General features: G+C 45.7%; 2 protein-coding genes across 3 annotated transcripts in view; both read right to left on the bottom strand.

Annotated features, from left to right (window-relative positions):
• Window positions 1-1643, bottom strand: part of LOC308673058 (UDP-N-acetylglucosamine transferase subunit ALG13-like) — a gene marked incomplete at its 5' end in the record, with an annotated part of 47854 nt that extends 46211 nt beyond the window's left edge. Inside the window, one exon of the mRNA XM_081336439.1 lies at window positions 1503-1643. Within this exon, the coding sequence (XP_081192565.1) occupies window positions 1503-1643 (141 nt within the window). The remainder of the gene's footprint in view (window positions 1-1502) is intronic.
• Window positions 1644-5541: 3898 nt separating this feature from the next.
• On the bottom strand, window positions 5542-15263 carry ALG13 (ALG13 UDP-N-acetylglucosaminyltransferase subunit). 2 transcript variants are annotated; one of them, XM_081336704.1, is made up of 4 exons: window positions 14992-15263; window positions 11042-11204; window positions 7511-7645; window positions 5542-5965 (listed from the first exon to the last, which is right to left on the bottom strand). In XM_081336704.1, the coding sequence occupies exons 1-4, from the start codon at window positions 15070-15072 to the stop codon at window positions 5922-5924; spliced, it is 423 nt and encodes a 140-aa protein (XP_081192830.1). In that variant the 5' UTR covers window positions 15073-15263; the 3' UTR covers window positions 5542-5921. The 2 variants fall into 2 exon arrangements, with proteins under 2 accessions (XP_081192830.1, XP_081192829.1); XM_081336703.1 differs by having other exon boundaries at window positions 7507-7645; window positions 14992-15255.
• Window positions 15264-26221: the final 10958 nt, after the last annotated feature.

The following is a 26221-nucleotide window of genomic DNA, read 5'->3' as shown; positions in this document are numbered from 1 at the left end:
AAAGTAGTAATCAGGACGACAGAGACTTTGCACCCTCTTATTTGAGGGAACACCTACTGCCGACATCAAGTTCCCTTCGTCCTGTGCGCTCCCACTTGGAGGGCCTTCTCAGGGTGCCGCCGGTAAAAGATTGCCAGCGGGTAACACCCAGGGGGAGGGCCTTCTCAGTGGGTGCGCCTGCCCTCTGGAACCAGCTGCCCGCGGAGCTTAGGACTGCCCCCCCCCGACCTTCGGTCATTCCGCCGAGACCTGAAGACCTGGCTCTTTGAGTTTTCCGGCCCAGGCTGAGTGTTTTTTTTTCCCCTCAGGGATCAAATTTAATTATTTTAACTGTTTTTAACTCTTGTGTTGTATTGATGTTTTTAAATACTTTATAAACCGCCCTGAGTCTTACGGGAAAAGGGCGGTATATAAATTCAATAAACTTAAACTTAATTTAAATTCTATCGGAACAAATACTATTCTAGGTTCTATTTTCTAAAATGAAAAGTGGAAAAATGTCCACAAACCAAGTTCTCTACTCCTGGTGAATACAGTACAGATCTTTTCAGGGCAACCATACAAGAGATTTTTTTTTTCACTGAAACTTCTAGGTTGCATTCTGAGTTTTCAAAAGTCTACAGCTATGGTATCACCTGCTGGTTCCCATCCAAGTACTAACCAGGCTTAACCCAGCTTAACCACAGAGCCTCAGCAAAACTGGCCAGTGCTGAGCTACAGAACAGCAAAGCTTGTTGGATTTCCCCAAACTGCCTTTACGCAACCAACATGGAACACAGCCCACCTAAGCAGCAATTGAGTTCACCGCGCTAAACCCCATTTTAACCACAGCAGCCGGGTAAGCCACTATTGTCTCAGTAAACTGACTACAAATGAAGGTAGCTGGTAGTCAAAGCCAACCCATGTTTGACGTTTAACCCATTGCCGGAACCAAGCTTGCTTAAAAAGTTGCTTGTAAGTTAGGCCCGTTTTAGAACAAGGCAGCAGCGGAACCATTCCACCTGGCTGCATTAACACATCCATATACCTTACCATATATATACTTCTACCCGTGTCAACCAATTCATTGACTACCTCTTAGCCCGGGATAAGGTTTTCCCCCTTTAAAAGGCAACCTGCTAAGCCCCCCCCTTGCGTGGAGGGGGGGGGGAAAAGCACCTTCAACCCCTTTTGAGTAAACCAGGAACACAACTCCAGACTTTCACTTAAAGCCAAGGATGGTCGGCAGCGGGAAGGGGTCTAAGTCGGTTGCATCTTCTGCCTTGGCCGCTACCCTGCTTGGAAAGAGACCCCCCCCTCCAAACCCAACAGAGAAGGTGGGGGGGCTCGGCCTTTGCTCGCGGGCGTTTGGCGTAGCCACGGCTTATTGAGGCGCGGTTTTCAGCCCCTTTGCGCCCCCCACCCAAAAAAAAACAGCCGGAGCTCAGCCGTACTCGGGGCCAAGAGCCGGGGAGGGGAGGGGAGGGGTGGGGGGCATCCCCACGGGCCAGCCCGGGCTTTACCTGCTCGGAAATGGCCCGAAAGAGGCAAGTGGCGTCTTTGGCCGTGAGCTTGCGGTAGAGCCCCTGGCTGCCCAGGTACTCGTCCATGGTCACCTCGCTGAGGGACTTCTGGCCAAAGTACTTCTTCCAGCCCTTCTGCATGGCCAAGGCGAGTGGGGAGGGGGAAGAGAGAGAGAGAGAGAGAGGCAGGTAGGCAGGTAGGCAGGTGAGGCTGCGGGGAGCGCAAGCCCAGGAAAAGGCGCCCCGGGGTGGGGATGGGGGGAAGAACCCAAGCGGGCAGAGAGAGCGAGGAAGCGGGGGGCAAGCAGCGCGCAAAGGGTCGGGGAGGAGGGTGTGGTCCGGTCCGGCTCTTTCAAGGCGAGGGCGGGGCGGGGCAGGGAGGGGGGGGCGGCCGGAGTCGTCTCAGCTGTCGGCAATCTGGCCCGGGCCAAGCGCGCGCCCGGCTCACGTGGGAAGGCGGCACGTGGCGGCAGCCCGCTTTCGCTTTCCCACGAGGCGCGTCGCGGGTGGCTGAGATGCCAGGCTCGTGGCTGGCCGGAGGGGAGCGGGGGGCTGGGGGGGGGCTGGAGGGCGAAGGAAGCCCCTCGTGGTCCTGACTGTAGAGAGATGGAGTGTGTGTGTGTGTGGGGGGGGGAAATCTCTGTGGTCCAGGTCTGCTTGACTGGCCAAAAGTGGTTTAAAGACTGGAGACCTTGACCGGGATGGGATATAAGGTCCCCTGTCTTGATCGGGGGGGGGGGGGGGGGGGTTGGACTAGAAGACCTCTGAGGTCCCTTCCAGCACTAACATTCTGCGTTCTGTGATTAGGTAGTGAATTAGCTTGGTTTGTTGTGGCGGTTCCGGTGGGTTAATGAAAGCTCCAGGTGTTGCACAAAGACACCTTGACCTAGCGGCTGGGTTCCCACGATGCGTTTACCTGTAATTAACTGGACAATTGCTTAGACAGTTACCAGATCTCTCCGTGGATTGGAGATTACATGCAAAAAACGGGGACCTGTAAAATAACCCACGGGCTTCGTTTAGGCAGTGTATGCTAAATTAAAGTAAAAGGGGTTGTAATATTTTCATAGACCGTAATGCTTCAGCCAGTTCAGCTTGCTAACCGTGGTTTATCATCATCTGCAGACAGCTGTTTGACAACATGCTGGGTTGTCACCTGTTGCTTTCTCTGCTTGATGTCCTCCAGGGACTTGGACCTGGGTTCCCATAATTGGCCAGTGACTCATGCTTGATCTTAGGCCAAAGAAGGAGAAGAGTTAGGGCCCCATGGCCATTCCTAAGAGTTAAAAATCAGAGAGAGGTGGTCCTTGACTTACAACCATTAATTTAGTGACGTTCAAAGTTACAACAGCACTGGAAAAAAAGGGATTTATGACTGGTCCTTCTTGCGCTTACAACGGTCACAGAATCTCAACAGTCATGTGATCCAAATTCAGGCAACCGGCATGGATTTGTAACAGTTGCAGCATGAAAGGGATCGTACGGTTGGCATTTTGTGATCTTCCCAGCTGGCTTCTGACACCAAAGTCAATGGGGGAAGCTGGATTCATGTAACTTATCTGATTCACTTAACAACAAGTGATTTGCTTAACAACATGGCTGGCTCAGGAATTGTGGGAGTTGAAGTCCACAGGTTATCAAGTTGCCCACCCTTGCACTAAGGCATAAATCCTGTTTTGCAAGGACATCAGCTGGATTCACACATCTGCCACAATTTACCATATTTAGGCTGCAAAATCAGTCCAATCACTAGATGGTGGAAAAGAGCATGAATTTTTGGCAGTTCAGCTGTAATTATCCACCTTTTTGCAGCTCACCTGTTTTAGCTCCATTTAATCTGAAAAGCACACGTTACAAAATAGAGTGGTGGGTTAATTCAATGCAATAAACCAAGCCCAAAACATTGTACAACTCAGTCCAACATCGAAACCCAATCATCTGACATATCGCAGAAGGTCCTAGTGAAGATTAAATGTGACAGGGCAAAAAAATTCCTGGAAAGTAAATCTTCATGGCTTAAACCAGGGGTAGGCAACCTTGACTCTTTTATGACTCGTGGACTTCACGAGTCATAAAAGAGCCAAGGTTGCCTATCCCTGGCTTAAACTAAAGCTTTTTAAGTGGTGTTACGGAAACTAGAACTTCAAAAAAAGAAAAGAAAAAAGAATAGAGCGGCTGGTCCATGTTGGGAAACGGAACCTTTGACTGTTTGAAGTCTCTTTAAAAAGCCAGTCAAATCAGTGATTAATTAGTGCTCCATTCGTGAACATATTTCCTCTTTGTCCTTTGTTTCATCCTTGAAGTTCACTTGTAGATCATACCTTGATACGCAGTTATTATTAGAAGTAGGTATAGAATCATAGAGTTGGAAAGGACCATTTGTTCTAGTGCACAGGTCTGCAACCCGCGGCTCCGGAGCCACATGCAGCTCTTTCAGCCGTCTCCTGCGGCTCCCAGTCCTCTGCCATGTGCAGTCCAAAAAAAAAAGTGGGACTAAAAAAGTTCAACCAATCAATTCAAATATGCAAGGTAGGTGCATATCTCGCCTTGGCTCCACTCTTCAGTCAAACCCTGTTCTGTGCATGCGCGCATGTACGCGCATGCACACACATTTTTTGCAGCTCCCAGTTTTTCCTTTTGTGAGGGAACCGGTTCCGAGTGGCTCTTTCACTGTTTCAGGTTGCTGACCCCTGGGCTAGTGTAACCCTCAGCAGTGGACAGGAGAACCCATTAAATCATCCCCCAAGGGATGGCTATTCAACCATTTCTTCAAAAGCCTTCGGAGATGGACAACCCACAACATCCATAAGTAGAATGTTCCACTGGCATGCTGAGCTTATGAATTTTTACCCCTTGTATTTGAACAAAATACAACTGACAGAACAATTAACCAGTGGAACAATCTGCCTTCAGAAGCTGGGAATGCTCCAACACTGGAAGTTTTTAAGAAGAGACTGGACAGCCATTTGTCTGAAGTGGTATAGGGTTTCCTGCCTGAGCAGGGGGTTGGACCAGAAGACCTCCGAGGTCCCTTCCAACTTTTTATTATTATTGTTATTATTATTTGCAGGCAGCAGGCAGTCTAAGATTTGAACTTAAAAGTAAGTTGAGTTAAAAGATTTACCCTAACCGTAATTAAGGGACACGGTGGCTCAGTGGGTTAGGATACTGAGCTTGTCGATCAGATAGTCGGCAGTTTGGCGGGTCGAATCCCGAGTGCCGCGTAGCAGAGTGAGCGCCTGTTATTTGTCCCAGCTTCTGCCAACCTAGCAGTTCAAAAGCACGTAAAATGCAAGTAGAAAAATAGGGACCACTACGGTGGGAAGGTAACAGCGTTCCGTGCGCCTTTGGCGTCTAGTCATGCTGGCCACATGACCACGGAGACGTCCTCGGACAAACGCTGGCTCTTCGGCTTTTAAACGGAGATGAGCACCGGCCCCTAGAGTCGGAAACAACTAGCACGCATGTGCGGGGGAACCTTTACCTTTAACCGTAATTACCTGTTAAAGTCCCAGAAGTGTAAGGAAGAAGGAATGGCTGGAAAAAATGAGGAAAAAACACAAAATAAGTAATTCTACTGCTGGCTGTCCCACCATGGGGCAGTTAAAAGAGGTTCTCCATCTCTTGGCAGGGAGCAAATGTAATTTCAAATATGACCAATAATCCAACCAACTGACCAAGCAAAATGATTGGCTTGGAGGTTCTTATGTATTTAGGTCCAACCACAGAGTGGGGCTAATGGTCCCCAAGAAAAAAAGACCCAAATCAAATTGTGAAAATGTGAACAGACTGAAGAATTACAAAGACATTTATCAAGAGAAGAAGGGTTTATAGATTGCACAGAATTTGTGTATTTTTATGCATAAGGATGACAGGATTTAGATGTTTAAATGGCATGGGAACCTCTTGGCTATTCATATTAATTTGATGGGATTTATAAAGGAAACATTATTACATTGATCATTATGGTTTGCTGAACGAGCCGTGATGGCCTAAGTCACAACTCGTGTGTTTGGTTCATCTACTGTAGGAAATCATCCTGCTTAATCATGTTTTATTGAATGAGACTGAGTTTACACAACATAAATATCATAACACAGATTGGTTTGGGCACTTTGTCCACTGTGAATCAAGCCAAGGGCCTGCTTGCCTTATATGACAGGCAAGGCATATTCTCATCTCTGTTTTAGGTTTACAGGATGCTGTATAAAAACTTCAGCTGGTTTCACACAAAAACCGACCCTGCTGAATGCTTTAATTCTTAATTTCATTGGAGGTGACAAATACTGTTGTAAACTTGCAGAGGTCTTATGCCAGTTTCAATTATGGTAGCTCTTTGTTATAACCCACATAGTTAGCTTCCAATCACATTGTCCAAGAATGCAGCAAATTTTTCTGGTTGTCCGGGAAGGAATGGCTTCAGAGTAGACAAGTCCATTGATCTGAGCATCTCCACAAGGGTCCTATGGGAAAAAGAGAAAATTCATCATAACCTATCAAAATCATCACGAAATACTTCTCACATATATATCTTGATTTTCCTATAGTCTAGCATACTAAGACTGTTCCTTATGCATTTTAGAATTATTTTAAAACAATGGATACCGTTTATATTCTCCACAAAGTTTTAAAATAGTGCACCAAATACAGTTAAGACACCATCGGTTATATTCAAAAACTCAAGGGTCCAAAACACCATGGCACAGAGGGTTTGGCATCGCTTTAAAAACAAATTGGCTGTTAGGTTGGAAGAAATTATCTGGATCTCTTTGAAACTTTCCAGCCATTTCCTTCTAGCAGTTCAGGAAGCAGAAGAAGACAAGATCGTCATGAAATCCTCTGCGAGATTGATCAGCAGGCAGAAGAACATCCATTCCAAATGAACAAGGAGCTGTGCTGTATGCCCACAAGAGGGCAGACTGATAAGAAAGTCCAGAGCATGGGTCTTCAAACTTGGCCCTTTCATGACTTGTGGACTTCAACTCCCAGAATTCCTCAGCCAACGTGCTGGTCCCGAGAATGGTCCCTGTGGGCACCATGGACAGCTCCCAGCTAATAGGCAAAGGACTTGCAAGAAGTTGGCAAATCTAGACGGAGCACTTTAGTTCAGCAATGCCGGGTGCCAGATCTAGAATCTAGACCAGGGGTAGGCAACCTTGGCTCTTTTATGACTCGTGGACTTCAACTCCCAGAATTCCTGAGCCAGCATGGCTCAGCATGGAAACCTCTCCCTTTCCCCTTAGCATGGCTGGCTCAGGAATTCTGGGAGTTGAAGTCCACGAGTCATGAAGGGGCCATAGTTCCCCCATGCTGGCTCAGGAATTCTGGGAGTTGAAGTCCACGAGTCATAAAAGAGCCAAGGTTGCCTACCCTTGGGACTCTAGACAAAACTGAAAATTGTTTCTTCCCCCAAACTGAACAAAAGGAACAAGAAAATGTCAAAGAGCCTCGCTTTACCTGTTTGATTAGGAAATACACAATCCTGACAAGCTATCACTACTAAACGATAGAATATTTATATCCTGACTAGAGTTAGGATTAAGAGTTCATGTACTGCTCTGGTTCTTCATAATAGTGTGGGTTCAGGATAAAGAAATTTATTACATTACTGGTTTAGGAGAAGTTTCATAGGATCTCTGGTTCAAAACTGTTCCCAGAAAGCATGAAAGCCACTCGCTCTCTCTCAGCCCAACCTACCTTACACGGTTGTGAGAAAATAGGAGGAAGGAACGTGAGTTATATTCACTTCCTTGAGTTATCTGTTAAAATAATAACATGTGGATAAAATATCTAAAGGAAATAAAAAAAAAAAATTAAGGAATTACCCCATGGCAACAGCACAAAAAAGATATATCTGCTTTGCTTAGTTCAGATCCTAAGATAACTAAAGCACCATCCTTGACAACTGTGAAACTGAAGACCTAAAAAGCATCTAACTGCCGTGCTCCTTCATTGATGGACTCAAGAGCCAAGGACATCTCAAGGAGGTCATGAAAATCCATACTTGCTTGTGCAGTAAAAGAGATGTCCGTCTTTGTGCAGCTGCCTGGCCAATTCCAACTGATGGTTGTCCATAAGTTTGTCATTGATCACGACCAGGAGAGGTTTCCCAGCTTCCAAAACTTCCAAACAGCTGCCTGCTCCTGTAGCAAAAGAACCAGAACCGGATCACTCTACTTGACATAGCAGCGCCTGTCCAGCAAAAATGGGAACCAAACATTCTTTCATGAGCTGAAGAGAAATTGTAGAATAAAAGTCAGAGGTGTTTGAGCTAGGTACCCCGTCTACCTCTAAAAGTCTTGGGCTGTGAATATTCTTTCTTTCTTTCTTTCTTTCTTTCTTTCTTTCTTTCTTTCTTTCTTTCTTTCTTTCTTTCTTTCTTTCTTTCTTTCTCTTCATTCCTTCCTTTCTTTCCTCCCTCTCTTCCTTTTTCTTTCTCTTTTCTCTTTTTTCTTGCTATTTTCTTTTTTCTTCCTTTCCTTTCCTTTCCCCTTTCCTTTCCTTTCTTTTCCTTTCTTCAATCATTCAGTAAATCAAAAAAACAAGGGAACCCTTTTGCTTTCTAACTGTTGCATTTAATGTCACAGAAGGGTAAAACTAATCAATAGCCACGGGATTGACCTTATTTACAGGATTAAATTAAGTCGAATTATGCTTTGGTTTTACTCTGGTTCTGCTCACGTCTTTGTTTTAGTCCCAGACATGCTTTGGAACATGCCAGTTGATAATGACAAGTGGATCAGGGATTCTAAAATGGTTGCATTCTTTTAAGGAAAACTGCTACTATATTACAGGGACCATTCCTGGACAACTGACTTCCAGGCATCTTATAAGTGCAGATGGATAGGGTTTTGTAATGAATCAGCAGATGCTCCAGAAAGCACCTACCTTTGGATGTTTGTCTTAAAAGAAATTGGGGGGGAAGGGGGGATATCTTTTTGATCATGAACAGTGACAGCCAGTTTGGTCTAGAGCCGGGGTAGGCAACCTTAGCTCTTTTATGACTCGTGGACTTCAACTCCCAGAATTCCTGAGCCAGCCATGCTGAGGGGAAAAGCAGAGGTTTCCAAGCTGAGCCATGCTGGCTCAGGAATTCTGGGAGTTGAAGTCCACAAGTGATAAAAGGGCCAGAGTTTCCCATGCTAGCTCAGGAATTCTGGGAGTTGAAGTCCATGAGTCATAAAAGAGCCAAGGTTGCCTACCCCAGGGACTCTAGGGCTTAAAGGGGTAGGCTTGAAATAGGAGGTTCTGCATTCTAGTCCCTCCTTAGGCATGAAAGTCAATCTGGGTGACTTTGGGCCAATCACTTTCTCCCTCTGCCAAAGCTACCTCACAGTTATAGTGAGGAAGAGGAGGGAGCCATCTTGAATTGTGCAAAATAAAGGAGGTATTAAATCTAGTAAATAAACATGGACAACTTTGTGATAAGGCAAAGAAATATTGGAGTAGGTCTCATACATTAATGCAGGAAATTCTTACAGTGAACACAAAGATTAAACCAGAAACCTTCCTTCTGGATCTAATGGATAAAGAACTAGAAAAAAGTATTTGGAACTCTGATTTTATATATGGTGCCTGCAGCAAGATTGCTCTATGCCAGGAGTGTCAAACTCTCGACCCGAGGGCTGGATGCGTCATCCGGAAGCCACGCCCACCCACGTGCTGGCAATGGCCAAACTGTCCCGATACGTTGGGCGACGTCATGTGACCTCGCGAGTTTGACGTGTCTGCTCTATGTCAAGGTATAAATCACCTTAGTAGAGGGCGAAGGACCGTGCTTCAGAGGATGCATGATGTGCATGAAGGAAGGAAATAAAACACGACACATAATCTTACTAAATACCTTTTAATTACAAAAATATAAAAAGTAAATATATATTATAAAGAGAGCTAGCTGACTACATCCTAACGTAACAGACAGTAACAGCAAAGTGAAGGACAATAAAGAATAACTGCGAGAAACTTTTTCTAGACATGCGCACAAACCAGTCTGAAACCATAACATAACTGGTCATATGGGATTCACTATGGTTACCAGATAAGTTATCACAACAGGTGTAGAAGGCAGGGGAAATGTACAGTTAAGAAATGAACTTTTCTGACGAACAAAAAAAAAACACGTTCAGTGACACTCTAGGCACAAAATGTGGAAGGAGGCCTCAATTCCCACCGTGGATGAATGGTTACAAAAGCTGATGGAATTAGCAGAGACGGCCAAGCTGACTGAGCTGATAAAAGAAAAGAACATAAGTACTTTTGTTTTTACTTGGAAACCACTTCTGGACTTTGCGCTTGAGGTGGAAAAAAAACGATATCGTGATTTTGGGTTTTACCGATTAGACTGATTTGCCGATACAGAAATGGCTAGTGCGTACTACTACAGAAATGTGAAAAGTTGAGATTTGATTTCAGTGTCTGATTTTACTGTAACGGAGTCAGACGTCGATGCCTTTTGTTTCTTCCTGTTGTGATTCAGGGTCAGCCTGTGGGTTCGGCAGTTGGGTCGGACGACTCAGAGGAGGAGGAGGGGGGTGTTGGAGAGCTTGCTGCGGGGGTTGGAGAGCTTGCTGATGAGAGCCCTCAGCCAGGCCCCTCCCACCTGGTCACGACGGAGACCCAGCTGTGTGAGCCTGACAGCGTGGATGAAGATGACCCACAGCTGGCCCTGTTCAAGGACGCCCGACGCAGGAGGCAGTCAATCAGGAGTAAACAGAGGAAGGCAATGGGGCACCTCGGAAGGAGGCAGAGAGAAGCCACGCCCTGAACTGTTTAAAAGGGGAATGCGTGGGAGGGCTGGTTTGCTGAAGGCAACCGCTTGAATAGTTCCTGTTTCATAGCTCCTGTTTCACGGTTCGTGTCTTGTTTTGCTGTTTTATGTTAATAAATTTGGCAGGCTTAATTCCAGCCTCTTGCTGTTTGTAAAGGGGTTGTCCCTGCCTTTTCTGCAGGGCCGGTAGCAGGCTAGTACAGAACACTTCCCCTCCCTTTCTTCACACCTTTTTTGGTTTCCCTTTTTTCTACTGTTGTCCCCTATTGGGCTTTTTTTGTATTTTCACATTTTATGTTATAAATGAATAAAACGAATAAAAATAAATAAATAAACGTGCACAACTTTGACATGGCTTCTACCTATACCTAAAGCAGTTGGGCCTTGCTTTAAAAAAATGCACAAATCTGTATCTTGGACTATAACTTGCTTGGCTAAGGCTACAGAAGAAACAGACTCCTTTCTTAGATTTTTTAGAATTTGTTTGGGCTCTGCTAGGTTGCGGACATATTCATGACTGCTTATAGCTAATCCCTGACCATAAATGCAATAAAAATTTCTGTAGCTCATCTTGTCCCTTGAATGTAAGACATTTCTCTTTTAAATCCCACCTTCACATTCATTTCCAGGGGGCAGTTACTCTACATAAATAAAGGACGTAAGTAAATGACCCAAAAAACAAATTATCTCCCTATGTTGTTCTTGGCTCTTTTCAATGAGGTGAGCAAAGCGTGGCCAAAAGAGACTGGATGTTTGTACTGGGATGCCTTACCTGCGTGGCTTATGACCAGATCTGCTTTTTTCACGTCTTCAGAAAGTGAGCTCTTGAATCTGAACACTTCCAGAGTAAGTGCAGCTGTGCTAAATGAATCTGGACATTCCTTGCCCCGGCCAACCTGAAGGACGAGCTTGCGATAGCCGAGATCCTGTAAAACCTGCAATCAGAAAGAAATGTGTATTCTCCCTGAGGTTACAAATACAAACTCGTTAGAAGCTGCAAAGGTGAATATATTTCTCTCTCCAAGGTGAGAAAAATGTGCATGACGGACTATTGACCACTGTGCTCCTGTATCCTATGGTGAGAGAGAAAAAGATTACTAAGGCAATATTGGCTTTGGGGTTTGGGGTGGTTTTTTTGTGACTTTGAAGCAGCGTTGTCTCCTGGAGACTGCCTGGATGAGTCCCTGCAGTTTTCTTGGCAAGGTTTCCCAAAAGTGGTTTGCCATTGTCACTTTCCCAGAGCTGAGAAAGAGGGACTGGCCCAATCTCACCCAGGTGGCTTCATGAAGAAAAGAAGGACTACAGGTGACGTGATAGCAGTCTTCCGGTATCTCAAGGGCTGCCACAAAGAAGAGGGGGGGGGGGTCAACCTATTTTCCAAAGCACCTGAAGGCAGGACAAGAAACAATGGATGGAAACTGATCAAGGAGAAAAGCAACCTGGAACTAAGGAGAAATTACCTGACAGAACAATTAATCAGTGGAACAACTTGCCTCCAGAAGTTGTGGGTGCTCCAACACTGGAAGTTTTTAGGAAGAAATTGGACAGCCACTTGTCTGAAATGGCATAGGGTCTCCTGCTTAGGTGGGCAGATGGACTGGGGGACCTCCAGCATCCCTTCCAACTTCTGTTCTTCTTTCTATGATCACGTGTATCCATTCCATCAAACCCAAAGAAAGTCCAGAATGGTATAGGATGTCCTGCCACAGGCAGGGTGTTGGACTAGAAGACTTCCAGCCCTATTCCAGCCCTATTATTCTATGTTCTCTGCCTAAGGCAGGACTAGAACTTACAGTCACCCAGTTTCCAGCCTGGTGCTTTAACTGCCACATTGAACTGTTTCTCTTAAGGCTGGTTTCCTCCAAATATGTTAGACTATAATTTCCACCAACCACTGTGCGCATGCCGAATAGCCAGCCATAAAGACAACTGTTGATTGAAAGAAAGTGAACGTTCTCATCAGACTTAAAAGCGATGCTGTGCTCCACCATCTGATCTTAAGTTGCATGACAGGTTGGCTACCTGCTTTCCTTGCTGGCAATCAACTCAGCAGGCGTGCACTTATATCAGAGGCAAAGCATTGCCTTTTAGATTTACGTGGAATGTAAATCGTAGACTGAGTCATTTTAAGAAGCTGTAGAATTTTCAGAACAGAATAAATAAGGACAGGAAGGGCCACTGCAATCCTAAGTACCTTATTATTTGATTATTTATTTCAGTTGATCTATAAAATAGATTATGTAAGATAAGATTATATAAAGAGCTATGGAACCCTGCAAAGATTGTTTCTGAGTAAGTGTATTAAAGACTGAACTGTCAAACTATACTCCAGCAAGGGATGTCTGCAGTATGTGGTCAAAACAGTCAAGGTGGTGGCTGCACCTTACAAGCAAACTGGCAAGCAAAACTCCACCTTGAGGACATAAAAAACAGGTGGCTCTTTGATTGCACAGTTGCAAATGCTATTTTGATTATTGATTGATTGATTGATTGATTGATTGATTGATTGATTATGTTCTGTGAATACCCTGACTCCTGAGAACATTTTTGGAAAACCCAGCTAAGGCAACCAGACATTTTCTTAGGAGAGAGATTCCCACAAAAAGATTTGTCGTTTGTGTTACAATGGTTAAAATCATTCCATTTAGGGATGAATTTTATGGCTTGAACTGAGACCAACTCATGACTCCTGGAGTATACACTTTAACTGTTCCATAACTTGTATCCCGTTTTCAATTTTAACACAATGCATTCTAACATTGTATGCAGCCAGATCGTGTGCATCAGCGGCAGTTGGTAGGAATGATTTCAAATAAACCAGCAAATACAGCCGTCATCTCTTTGTGGGATTTATCTCTGACAAAGTGCACACAGCAGTACACTCCACTAGAGCATGCTATATCCACATTTACATCAGAAGCATCTGCAAAGCATGTAGATGGCCTTCTTTAAACTGATTTTACTTTTCATAAACAAAACAATTCATACAAAAAGAGATAATCAACAAACATGGTCATAGTACAGGAAATTAGGATTGCATATGTGATCCAAGTATGGAATCATTCTGAGGAATCTTCTCCTGATGACCTTTAATAACATTGGTAAAAGGACGTCACCAGGGATTAAAATCTTTGGAGGCAGTCTATTCTTTAACCCAGTGTTTCTCAATCTTGTCAAGTGGACTTCAACTCCCAGAATTCCCCAACAGCAAGCCCTGACCAATGTCAGTCTGGCTGGTGCTAGCGGGACAATTCACAGAGCATAGATGCAGTGTTTAATCAGGCTCAGAACAAGACTCTTTTTTTGAACGAGCGTGCCTTGGTGCTCACTTCTGATTGTGCACAAACTGAGATTCACTTTTGCTTGTGTATGTTCGTAATGGACTCACTTTTGGCAGTACATGTCTGCCTTGGGGCTCACTTCTGATCATGCATATACTGGGACTCACTTTTGAGCATTAATGTTTTTATCTTTTAACTATTTTTTCTTGCTTCATAATCTCGTTTTATAAATTATAATTTGTAATAAACTGCCGAGTCACCTTGTAGGGGAAGACAGGTGGCATAAAAATTCAACGAATAAAATGTCCACACTGGGATTCACTTTTGAACCTGCATGCACATATTGAAGCCCACTTTTGATTGTGCATTCATGTCCATACTGGGATTCAGTTTTGGCTGTGCACGCCCGCCTTGGGGCTCGCCTCTGATCGTGCAGACACTGGGACTCCCTTTTGGAGCATTAACGTTGCAAATTTTTAAACTATTCTTTTTAACTTTGTTTTGATAATCTTGCTTTATAAAGTATAATTTGTACTGAGCTGCCCTGAGTCACCTTGTAGGGGAGATGGGTGGCATAAAAAATAAATCAGTCAAATGTCCATACTCGGATTCACTTTTGGCCATGCGTGTCTGCATTTGGGCTCACTTCTGATCTTGCACACACTTTTGAGCCATCATGTCCATACCAGGACTTGCTTTTGACCGTGTCTCTGTGTGTGTGTGTGTGTGTGTCCCTTTTGATTGTGCTTGTCTGACAGTGCGGACGCTGGGACACCCTTCTGGAGCAATAATGTTGTAATTTTTTAAAGTATTTTTTTACTTGTTTTATAACCTGTAAGCTGCCCAGAATCACCTTGTAGGGGAGATGGGAGAAAAGCAAGTGTGTGTGTGTGTGTGTGTGTGTGTGTGTGTGTGTGAGAGAGAGAGAGAGAGAGAGAGAGAGAGAGAGAGTGTGTACACACAGGTGGGTGGGTGGGTGAGTGGGTGGACGGACGGAAGGACGGACGGACAGACCGATCGATCGATTCCATACTGGGATTCACTTTTGGCCGCGCCTGTCTGGACCGGGACTCCCTTTTAAGAGGGTCCCCTTCCATCTGCTTTCTGAATTTATTTTATTTCTTTGGCCAATTCAGGCGGCTTCCTTCCAATTCCTGCACAGAGAGGACTCGGAGGAGAATTGCACGGCTCCTCCCCTCCTTCCCCACCAGGATTTCCCCACGCACGAAAACTTCCAAAGGGGCAGAAAATCCCAGGTTGGAATGCAGAGGGACCATAGAGACAGGGCAGGCCGGTGTCTAGAAAAGGCACAGGAAGTGACGCAAGAAGCGCAACCTGGCTTCTTCCGTCCTTTCGTCGCCCGGCTGTTTGCTCTGAGGCGGGGCGCGAGCGTTCAAAGACGGTGTCGGGGAAGCGGGAAGGATGGCCTCGGAAGACTTGCCTGGGTCGCTTCGGGGCTCGTCACGGCCGCAATCAGGTCGTCGAAGCTGGTGGTGCCGACGGTAACGAAAACGGACTTCATGGCCGACGAAGAGGCGGAGCGGTGATAGAGAGGGTGGTGGCTGGAACGGCCCCGAGAGCTGCCACACTTCCGGGACGAAAGATCGCCGAAGCGGGTCGCTCTAAGACCTGAAATGCCGAGATGTTATAGAGATATGAATGTAGACGCGAATTCGGCGCGCGAATTCCGGGTTCCAATTTAAAAACACCTAGTTTTACAATAATGCCAGATTTATAGTTTTTTAAAAAGTGGCTTGTGACCATTTTTCATACTTACGACCGTCCCTATGGTTACGTGATCAAAATTCAGACACTTGGCAACTGGCATGCATTTTATGACGGCTGCCTTATCCCAGGGCCATGCATCCCCTTTTGCAACCTTCTGCCAAGCAAAGTCAATAGAGAAACCAGATTCGCTTTACAACCAGGTTACTAACTTCACAACTGCAGTGATTCACTTAACGGTGGCAGTAAAGGTTGCAAAATTGGGCAAAGCCCACTTAACGACTGTCTTGCTTAGCAACAGAAATTTTGGGCTTAGTTGTGATTGTAAGCCGAGGATTAGCTGCATGAATAGTCTTAACTTTATGGTCAAACAAAAGGATTTGCATATTAATTTCCAAAGGCAACAAATGAAATTTTCACTTTCAGCACCGTTCCATTGTCTCAGTGTTTCTTTCTCAGCCTCTGTCAGACCTGCCACCACTTAAATCTTTAAAGAGAAACCATCATTGGCTCCATTTGTGGAGAAAGGCATACAGGTAGTCCTCAATCTATGACCACAATTGAGCCCAGAGTTTAGGTTGCTAAGTGAGAAATTTGTTAAGTGAGTTTTGCCCTGTGGTGGGATTCAAATAGGTGAACAACCGGTTCTCTGTGTGGATGCCGCTTCTGGATGTCCATTATGGGCTTGGGCAACAACAAATTAGCTGCCGGTTCTGCTGGAGTGGTGTGAACCGGCTGAATCCCACCACTGGTTTTGCCCCAATTTATGACTTTCCCCTGCCATGTTTGTTAAGCCAATTACTGCAGTTGATACATTTAATAACACCGTTGTTAAGTTAATCTGGCTTTCCTGTTGACTTTGCTTGTCAGAAAGTGGCAAAACGGGATCATGTAACCTCGGGATGCTGTGACCATCATAAATAGGAGTCAGTTGCCAAGCGTGTGAATTTTGACCATGTGACCCTTCGGATGCTGCAACGGTCGTAAGGGTGAAAAATGGTCATAAGTCACTTTTTTTCAGTGCAGGTGTAACTTCGAACTGTCACTAAACAAACCGTTGTAAGCTGAGGAGATCCTGTACTTTCCTCGGAAGGTGATCACTTCATAGCAGATTGTACTCGGCATACAATAATAATAATAATAATAATAATAATAATAATAATAATAATAATAATAATAATAATAATAATAATAATAATAATAATAATATAATTTATTTGTATACCGCCCTTCTCCCGAAGGACTCAGGGCGGTGAACAGGGCAATAAATAGTAAAATACAGAAATACAAAAATTAAGAATGGATTAAACAAAGAGCCCAGTATTTCAGAACAGTAAGTTAAAATACATTTAAAACATTAAAACAATAATAAAACCCAAACCCATCAGGCCAGGCCGGCTTGTTCAAACAAGTAGGTCGTTAGATCATGTCGGAAGGAGTGAAGGTCGGGCGCCATCCGGAGCTCAACCGGTAAACGGTTCCACAAATCCGGCGCACCCACAGAGAAGGACCTCCCCCTGGGGGCCACCAGCCAACATTCTCTGACTGGTGGCACCCTGAGGAGGCCCTCTCTGTGGGAACGCACTGGGCGGAAGGAAGTTGATGCCGGCACCAGGTGCTCCCTAAGGTACTCCGGACCCCTGCCATGCCAGGGATGTAGGTTATAAGTCAAGGACTGCCTGTAGTTTTATTAGAAGTCAAGGCATAGCCAGAACTGAGAACCGCATGCCAAATCCCTAAGTTCAACTTTCTCCTTCCCTTAGCTATCTCCAGTGGTGGGATTGAGCCAGTTTGCACCAGTTCGGCAGAACCGGTAGCTAGATTTTGCTGAGTTCAGAGAACTGGCTGAATACACACTGCTTCTGGAAGTCCAGTCTAGGCCTCAAAGGCCTGGAGGTGGCCTCCCGGGCCTAGAACGACCCACTGGAAGTGCATGGATGGCACTTCCGGAAGTCCATTCTAGGCCTGGAGGTGGCCTCCCGGGCCTAGAACAGCCCACTGGAAGTGCGTGGATGCCACTTCCGGAAGTCCGTTCTACGCCTCGGAGGCCTGGAGGAGGCCTCCCGGGCCTAGAACAGCCCACTGGAAGTGCGTGGATGCCACTTCCGGAAGTCTGTTCTACGCCTCGGAGGCCTGGAGGAGGCCTCCCGGGCCTAGAACAGCCCACTGGAAGTCCGTGGATGCCACTTCCGGAAGTCCGTTCTATGCCTCAGAGGCCCAGGCCTGCATCCAATAAGAGAACTCGTTGTTCAGGTATTTGAATCCCATCACTGGCTATCTCTCATTGCCCACCCTGTGCAACCAGTGAGGCTCGGGCAAAATGTTTTTATAACGGTCAGTCCAAGCACAGTTTGGTATGCGGCTGGTATGCCAGGTGACCTTGAAGCGGTGTCTCGAGGACATACAGCAGTTACTTTCGTTTTCCCACAAGCCTTCCTCCTTTCATTCCCCCCCTCCCCATAGTTCACGGCAGTCTTGTCACCATATAGCAGCGAAGCACAAGCAATCGTAAGGTGGCAGCAGATAGTCTCAATAACTTTCAGATGTGTGGACTTCAACTCCCAGGATCCCCCAGCCAGAATGTATTTTATGGCCTTAGCCAAATTGGGCAGGCTAATGCAGAAGATTGGTTTCAGGTTAAGGATCACCATTTCCTTTTGCCACGTGAAGCTCAGATCGATATTGATCTGTACAAGTAGCCCTCAACTTACAGCCATGCATTTAGTGACCATTCAAAGATACAACGGCACCTGAAAAATATGACTTACAGCCAATCCTCACACTTCCAACCAATGCAGCATCCCCCTGGTCACATGATCAAAATTTGATTGCTTGGCATCCAGCAGGTATTTACAATGGTTGCAGCGTCCTGGGTCACGTAATTGCCATTTACGACCTTCCCAGCCAGCTTCCATGGGAGCAAAAGTCAATGGGGAAAGCTGGATTTGCTTAAAGACTGCATGATCCACTTAACGACTGCTGTGATTCTCTTCGCAACTGTGGCAAAAAAAAACAACTCACAAAATCGGTCATGACTTACTTCCAACTTCTCTTTGTGCTAAGCTCTGCACGTCAGATTTGTTTTGCAGATACCAGGGGAAAAAGAAGAGGCTAGGTTTTTTTCCCGAAACTCATGTTGAAAAGCTGGTATTTTAGCTGCCACCTTATGCTTGCTTGTGCTTGCTGCTAGGCGATGACAAACTGCTTAGAACCATGGTGGCGAACCTATGGCACGGGTGCCACAGGTGGCACGCAGAGCCCTCTCTGTGGGCACGCGCGCCGTCGCCCCAGTCCTAGGCCTTCAGATGGGTTTCATAAAACCTTTTCGCTTTGGGCTTCCGCCATCATGTGCAAAAAAAAAAGGTTCACTCAATCAATCAATTTCAACTTCTTGCGGGGAAAAAATAAGATCTCGCAAAGTTGGAATTGATTGATTGAACTTTTTAGTCCCACCCAGTTTGCCGTTACCACCGCAGCCACCCAATTGGCCATACCCACCCAATTGGCCACACCCACCCAATGGGCCACGCCCACCCAGCACCCAACAATACATAAGTGGGTTTTGGGTTGCAGTTTGGGCACTCGATCTCTAAAAGGTTCGCCACCACTGCCTTAGAACTTTGGGGAGTGGGGAAGGAAAGGGGGAAGTCTTGGGGGGAAACGAAAGTAAGTGCTGTAATCTCTTTGAGATGCTGCCTCAAGTTCACCCAGCTAGAAGGAGGAGAGAGCTACATACCAAACCGTGCTTGGACCGACCGTTACAAAAACATCATGCCTGAACCTAGTTGGTTCAACTGGGGTGGACACCGAGTGACAGTTAAGGGAGGGAAAAGTAGAAGGCAGGGGTTTTGGCGCACGATTCTCAGTTCTGGCTTTGCAATGCTACAATAGACTTTTCTCAGCTATACCTTTCCCAACAAATGGGGCCAAGGATCTTTTCTATTGAGAGGCTTAAGTTGTGGCGGGTCTGACAGCCGGTTCTCCCAAGAAGCGGCCTGGGAGGCAGGAGGCTGAGTTCACACCTTACGCTCAACAAAAATGCATTCACGGCTTAGCAAATTCACACTGTATATAGCTGGCTTCGCACTGTTTTCCAAACTAGGGCTCTCCAGCCTTGGCTAGCTGCGGAATTCTGGGAGGGGTAAATCCACAGGTCTTTAAAGGTTTCCAAGGTTGGAGACCCCTGTTCTAAACCATACGTTTAGTTCTTTTCCAAGGACTGAGCGAAAACACAAAAGCCACATTATGGCAAAGCAGAATGAGCAAGCTCAGCTCGAGATGGCACTAGAAGGTTAAAATTCACAAGTAAATAACCAGGTTCTTGCTCACGAGCTGCTTGTAGCTGGAGTTGTATTCGAAGAGATTGGACGCTTGTGTACGTACAGCCCGGAAATGTTGGGATGGGGTGGGGAAGGGGGGAATATTGTTAGCTAACTTCTGTGTGTACAAACTTATCTCAGAAAACATAAGCTGATTATAGGAAGTTGAGTCTTAACACGCCAATGAGGGCAATGTTATGTCACAATCTCTGATTGCCTTTGCCGGGGCTTTTGCTCACCCTGCTGATCTTCGCCTCTTAATGTGCTGTGGCTGCAAGTTATTTTGTTTAATCCTCCTTAAGAACCGTGCATTTAAGAAAGATAACACACGTAACCTAATCTCTGCCATATTTTTAATGTCGTGTAAAAGGGACATTTTAAACGTACTGTCTGATTAACTGACAACTTCCACTGAGCTTACGCTGCAGCCAAGCGGCTTCGATCCTTTGACAGTAATCCTATCCAAAATCCAACCGGGTCTTTAAACGACGTGCCGTTGAGCCAGGACTGACTCTTCGCGGCCACGTAGATAGATTTTTCCCTGGGGTGACGCGCGCTCATTACCACTCTTAACGGAGTCCGCCCATCACGCTGATCGTCCTCTTGTCTTTCTCAGCATCAGAGCCTTCTTTGGAAAGCTGGGCTTTTGCACAATGCCACCGAAGTAGGGTAATCTGAGTTTGGTTGTTTGGGCCTCAAATGAGAAAACTGGGTTGATCGGTTTGGTGTTGCATTTGTTCTTTTTCTCAGCTGCGCAGGCAGTCCTTGACTTACAACCTACATCCCTGATAGGTCGTATGCCGAGTACAATCTGCTATGAAGTGATCTCCTTCCGAGGAAAGTACAGGATCTCCTCAGCTTACAACGGTTTGTTTAGTGACAGTTCGAAGTTACACCTGCACTGAAAAAAAGTGACTTATGACCATTTTTCACCCTTACGACCGTTGCAGCATCCGAAGGGTCACATGGTCAAAATTCACACGCTTGACAACTGACTCCTATTTATGATGGTCACAGCATCCCGAGGTTACATGATCCCCTTTTGCCACTTTCTGACAAAGTCAACAGGGAAGCCAGGTTAACTTAACAACGGTGTTATTAAATGTAACAACTGCAGTAATTGGCTTAACAAACATGGCAGGGGAAAGTCGTAAATTGGGGCAAAACCAGTGGTGGGATTCAGCCGGTTCGCACCACTTCGGCAGAACCGGTAGCTAATTTTTTGTTGCCCAGGCCCATAATGGACTTCTGGAAGTGGCATCCATGCAGGAGTCGTCACCAGCTCTACATTTAAACTTGTTAATAGAGGTCAGGGGTGTCAAACTTGCCACGTCACGGGACGTGTCGCGATGTATCACGACTTTTTCCATTGCCAGCAATGGGGTGGGCACGGTTTCGGCATGACACATCCGGCCCGCGGGCCAGCAGTTTGACACCCCTGATATGCATCCAGAAGGTACAAATTCTTTTTGTGTGTTTGTGTGACCTGCTCAAACCACGATCACAAGGGAATAAGTCAGGGTATTGCTTTCAGTTAAGCCAACCTTTTGCACACTGAGTAGCATTTTGGAAGCTGCAGTCGGCCACTTTTTATGGAGTGATGGAGCACAATTGTTAAGTCAACCTGACCTCCCCATGGACTTTGCTTGTCCAAAGGTCGCAAAAGGGGATCATGTGACCTTGGGACACTGCAACAGTCGTAAACAGGGACCGGTTGCTAAGCATCTGAATTTGGATCCTGTGGGAATGCCGCAATGGTCGTAACTGTGAAAAGCGGTCATAAATCACATTTTCCAGTGCTGTTGTACCTTTGGTCACTCAATGAACCGTTGTAAGTTGAGGACCATCTGTATTCCATCGATTAGTCGTTCTCACTCAGTAAGGAAGTTTCTCTTCTAAGTTGGATCTCTCTCTTTGACGAGCTTCCACCAAACGCTTTTTGTCCTGCCCACAGGTCCTTTGGAGACTAAGTCAAGCTCTTAATATCTGTTACAGCCCCTCAAGTACAGGAAGGCACTTTTCATTCTCCCCAGCCCCCCAGCCCACCCCTTCTCTTCGATAGGCTAGCCCAGGGGTCTTCAAACTTGGCAACTGTAAAGACTTGTGGACTTCAACTCCCAGAATTCCTCAGCCAACCATGTTGAAGTCCACAAGTCTTCCAGTTGCCAAGTTTGAAGACCTTCGGGCTAGACATACTCAGTTCCCACCACCTCGTAGCTTCGGGCCGATTCTCTGGCTCTGGTTTCTATCTTTAAAAACAGAATAAAGTCAGGCTGGAGTTGCCGCAGAGAAGCAGAGCTGCCTGACTTTGGGAGCGCCTGCATGCCCCTGAGTTCAGCTGGGGATACGTTTCAAGATCTTGATTGTTTTCTGTTTATAAAGAACTTGCCCCAAGGTGCTCATTAGCTGCCAGGATTGCATGTTCAAGCCGAGGGCAGGCTGTGTTTTTGGCCGGTTTTGTTTTTTCCATAACCAAGGTAAAGGCATCTGTATAATCTCTGAGGCTGCCTGTGTTCCAGCCTACTACCAGCCCTGCAGAAAAGGCAGGGACAACCCCTTTACAAATGGCAAGAGGCTGGAACTAAGCCTGCCAAATTTATTTATTTTTATTTTATTTATTTATTTTATTATATTTATATACCGCCCTTTCCCGAAGGACTCAGGGCGGTTTACAGGGTGATTAAAACAAAAAATACAAAAGTTAAAAACAGTTAAAAAATTATATCCGTCCCTGAACAAATAAAACCCCAGTTAAAATTAAAATTAAAATTAAAATTCTCAGCCTGGGCCAGAGAGCTCGAAGAGCCAGGTCTTCAGGTCCCGATGGAATGAACGGAGGTCGGGGGCAGTCCTAAGCTCCACTGGCAGCTGGTTCCAAAGGGCAGGCCCACCCACTGAGAAGGACCTATCCCTGGGTGTTGTCCGCCGGCAATCTCTTACCGGCGGTACCCTGAGAAGACCCTCCCTGTTTTATTAACATAAAACAGAGCAAAACAAGACACGAACCATGAAACAGGAGCTATTCAAACGGTTGCCTTCAGCAAACCAACCCTCCCACACATTCCCCTTTTAAACAGTTCAGGGCGTGGCTTCTCTCTGCCTCCTTCCGAGGTGCCCCATTGCCTTCCTCTGTTTACTCCTGATTGACTGCCTCCTGCGTCGGGCGTCCTTGAACAGGGCCAGCTGTGGGTCATCTTCATCCAAGCTGTCAGGCTCACACAGCTGGGTCTGCGTCGTAACCAGATGGGAGGGGCCTGGCTGATCTTTTTGATCAAGGTGTTAACGCTGTACGACCTGCCCCTCCTCTTTGTGTGCAACTGGCTCAATCCCACATAAGCACTTGTGGAACCCCCATAATTCTGTCAGCACTGGGTCAGAAGAGGGCTATTTTTGCCCAATGAAGTATGAAGCTGCTCTGCTCACTCGCGCAGCCATGTTATGTGAGCATGGTCCTCCCATCAAATTCCCCTTACGTCAGTCCTCCAATATGGTGTTTTCTCAACCTTGGCGACTTTAAGAGGCGTGAACTTCAACTCCCAGAATTCTGCCAGCTGGAGAATTCTGGGAGTTGAAGTCCATATATCTCGAGGTTGCCAGCGTTGAGAAATACTGCTTCAATAGATGGAATGACCGGGGGGGGGGGAGCAGGCTTTCTCCTTGACAGAGCTCAATGCTGATCCCAGATTATAGACAGCATCCATCCCAAATGTTGATGGCATTGTCCAGTCTATTCCCAGTGCTTTTTAGATGGCCAGTGAGAAAGGGACTAATGATACAATGAAGTTTTGCCAGAATCTCCTACCACAAAGTGCTCAAACACTTCCTGGGTGACTTTTGACTCAGGAGAAGGATAGTCAGAGCCTGAGGGGTGGAGTCAAGAGAGGAAACAGCCTCAAGTCCTTATGTTCTCATAAGCAGTCTACGTCTGACACCTCTTGAGTTCCACTGACTCTTTATCTAGTGCCAGTTTAGTGCTGGCCTTTAGTTGACTAGATTCTTGCGTGTAGGCCTGAGCAATAATCAAGGGTGCCTTTGACAGGTGCTAGTAAAGTACTCCAGAAGATGGTAGAGGACAGGAAGGCCTGGAGGAACGTTGTCCATGGGGTCGTGATGGGTCGGACACGACTTCGCAACTAACAACAACAACAATAAGTAAAGTAGATGTCTTTGCACATACGTTCCTTTTCATCATCAACAAAATCTTCTCCCACGTCTATGGAAGTCATTTCGCCATATTTGAGGCTTCCCAATAGGGTACCTGCAATTAGGCTGTTTCCCTTGGAAGCGGTAAGATTTGTATCCCACATTTTTAACCCCCCTTCTGATTATTTTAGTTCTAATTGAAAGGGTGCTGCAAAACAAAAGCCACCAGCACCATCACTGTTATAAAAAAAAAATACCTCTGGACGCCATAAGAGCCCCAAAGGCACAGTTGTAAACTAGTAATTGCAGATAATGCATAGAAATACTTCCTTTGGGGGAAGACTCACCTCTGAAAAAAGGAGATGAGAGGGCACCGCTCCAAGCAACTTCCCAAAATTTTAATATGGCCGTTGTTGATGCTGTAAATTTTTGCAAAGAGGGATTGGGAGAACCTTTCCCATTGGTAAGGAAGGAATGTCTTCTGTTTTCTCTGTTGCCCCCTTTCATGTCTTATTCCCTTCTGCCGCCAAACTCAGTATTCCAGATGTTTACTAGCTTGTGCAGCTTCGGACATTCACAGGCAAAATAAAAATTTTTAAAAAAATAGAAGGCTCAGTGAACATGACACTTAGACATAAACAAAAATGTCAGGTTCAACAATCCTTTCTAAGGGCTCCCAGCCCATATAAACTGAACGTTATGTCATTGTCTACAAAATATAGCATAGCAGAAGTGGAAGGGACCTTGGAGGTCTTCTAATCCAACCTTCTGCTCAAGGCAGGAGACCCTATATCAGGGGTGGGCCACCTTGACTCTTTTATGACTCGTGGACTTCAACTCCCAGAATTCCTGAGCCAGCTTGGCTCAGCTTGGAAACCTCTCCCTTTCCCCTCAGCACGGCTTGTTCAGGAATTCTGGGAGTTGGAAGTCCACGAGTCATAAAAGAGCCAAGGTTGCCTACCCCTGCCCTATATGATTCTGGACAAATGGCTGTCCAATCTCTTAAAACCTCCAGTGATGGCACACGCACAACCACTGGTGGCAAAACCGGTCCACTAATTAATTGTTCCCACTGACAGGAAATTCCTCTTTAATTTAGGCTGGATCTCTCTTTGATAAGCTTTCATCTATGATTTCTTGTCCTACCCTCGGGTGGTTTGGAGACTAGGTTGACCCCCTCTTCCTTTGTGGCAGCCCTTCAGATATTGGAAGACTGCTATCATGTCACCCCTGGTCCTTTTTTTCTTTTTCTTTCTTTCAATAAATTAGACATATCCAATTCCAGCAACCGTTCATCGCACAGTTTAGCCTCCAGTCCCCTAATCATCTTTATTCCTCTTCTCAGTACTCTTTCTAGAGTTTCAACTTCATTTATCACATCGTGTTATATGTATTATTATCCTAGGATGGTGTGTGTTGTAGCCCCCTAATTTATGAAGATACCAGATTAGAAGAGAATGTCTCTGGAGATTCTCAGGTCATCCAGCTCATAGTTGTCCCAAAGATGCTTTTTCAGGAGGCAACTGGACTTTCTTGTTTTTCTCTGAAGACGTTTCGCTTCTCATCCAAGAATCTTCTTCAGCCCAGAGCTGAAGAAGCTTCTTGGATGAGAAGCGAAACGTCTTCACAGCAAAACAAGAAAGTCCAGTTGCCTCCTGAAAAAGCATCTTTGGGTTAGAAGAGGATGGTCTGATCATCTAAAAAAGCATCTTTGCCTGTTTTGGTCTGTTCTCCGAAAGCTGCTGTAGTCAAGAAGACTGGATTGTGATCCCGGTGGATTTGCATGGTACAAATGAACACCAATTAGAATGTTTACTCTCCACCAGGGGTTTAAGCCACCGTTTTTGTCTTAATTATGAGGTGAATTGTGTGCTGAAAAAAGCCAGCGTCCTATAAAAGACAACTCTCCTCAGGTAATTCTAAAAATCTTGAATGCCAATTATAAAACAGTTTCCCAGCATGCTTAGTGAAGAAAGAATATGCTTGTAAACTCCCCCTCCCCCCCCCGGTCATTTATACTCGGGCAAGATCAGTTCACGGGCTAGCAAGAAGATTGCGTGATTTGACCTACCTTGCAACTTTTCGCCCCTCAAGGAGCTCAAGATTATTAGGATTTTCCTGCTGCATTTCACAAAGAGCCCTTAATTTTGAACGGGCAATCCTCACCTTACAACAGTTTGTTTAGCGACCATTCAAAGTTACAACGGCACTGAAAAGAGACATTTATGAGTTTTTCACAATTATCACCATTGCAGCATCTCCACGGTCATGGGATGAAAATTCAGATGCTTGACAACTGACTCATATTTATGACGGTCGCAGTGTCCCGGGGATCTTCTGACAAGCAAAGTCAGTGGGGGAAGCCGGATTCATTTTACAACCGTGTTACTAATTTAACAGTTACAGTGATTCACTTAACAACGGTGGCAAGAAAGGCTGTAAAAAGGGGCAAAATTCACTTAACAACTGTCTCACTTAGCAACA

Source organism: Vipera berus (genome assembly GCF_964194415.1).
Source record: "Vipera berus genome assembly, chromosome: 11".
NCBI classification, from domain to species: domain Eukaryota; kingdom Metazoa; phylum Chordata; class Lepidosauria; order Squamata; family Viperidae; genus Vipera; species Vipera berus.
Note: the sequence above shows the minus strand (reverse complement) of the source record. Positions and strands in the feature narration are given on the sequence as shown.

What these genes read in the sequence shown, in the direction of transcription:
- ALG13 (XM_081336703.1), bottom strand. Translation starts at nt 15,072, where the DNA reads ATGAAGTCCGTTTTCGTTACCGTCGGCACCACCAGCTTCGACGACCTG. An exon ending in CGAGCCCCGAAGCGACCCAG is followed by an intron (nt 11,205 to 14,991) that starts GCAAGTCTTCCG and finishes TTCTGATTGCAG; the next exon opens with GTTTTACAGGATCTCGGCTA. An exon ending in CTCTTTTACTGCACAAGCAA is followed by an intron (nt 5,966 to 7,506) that starts GTATGGATTTTC and finishes TTTTTCCCATAG; the next exon opens with GACCCTTGTGGAGATGCTCA.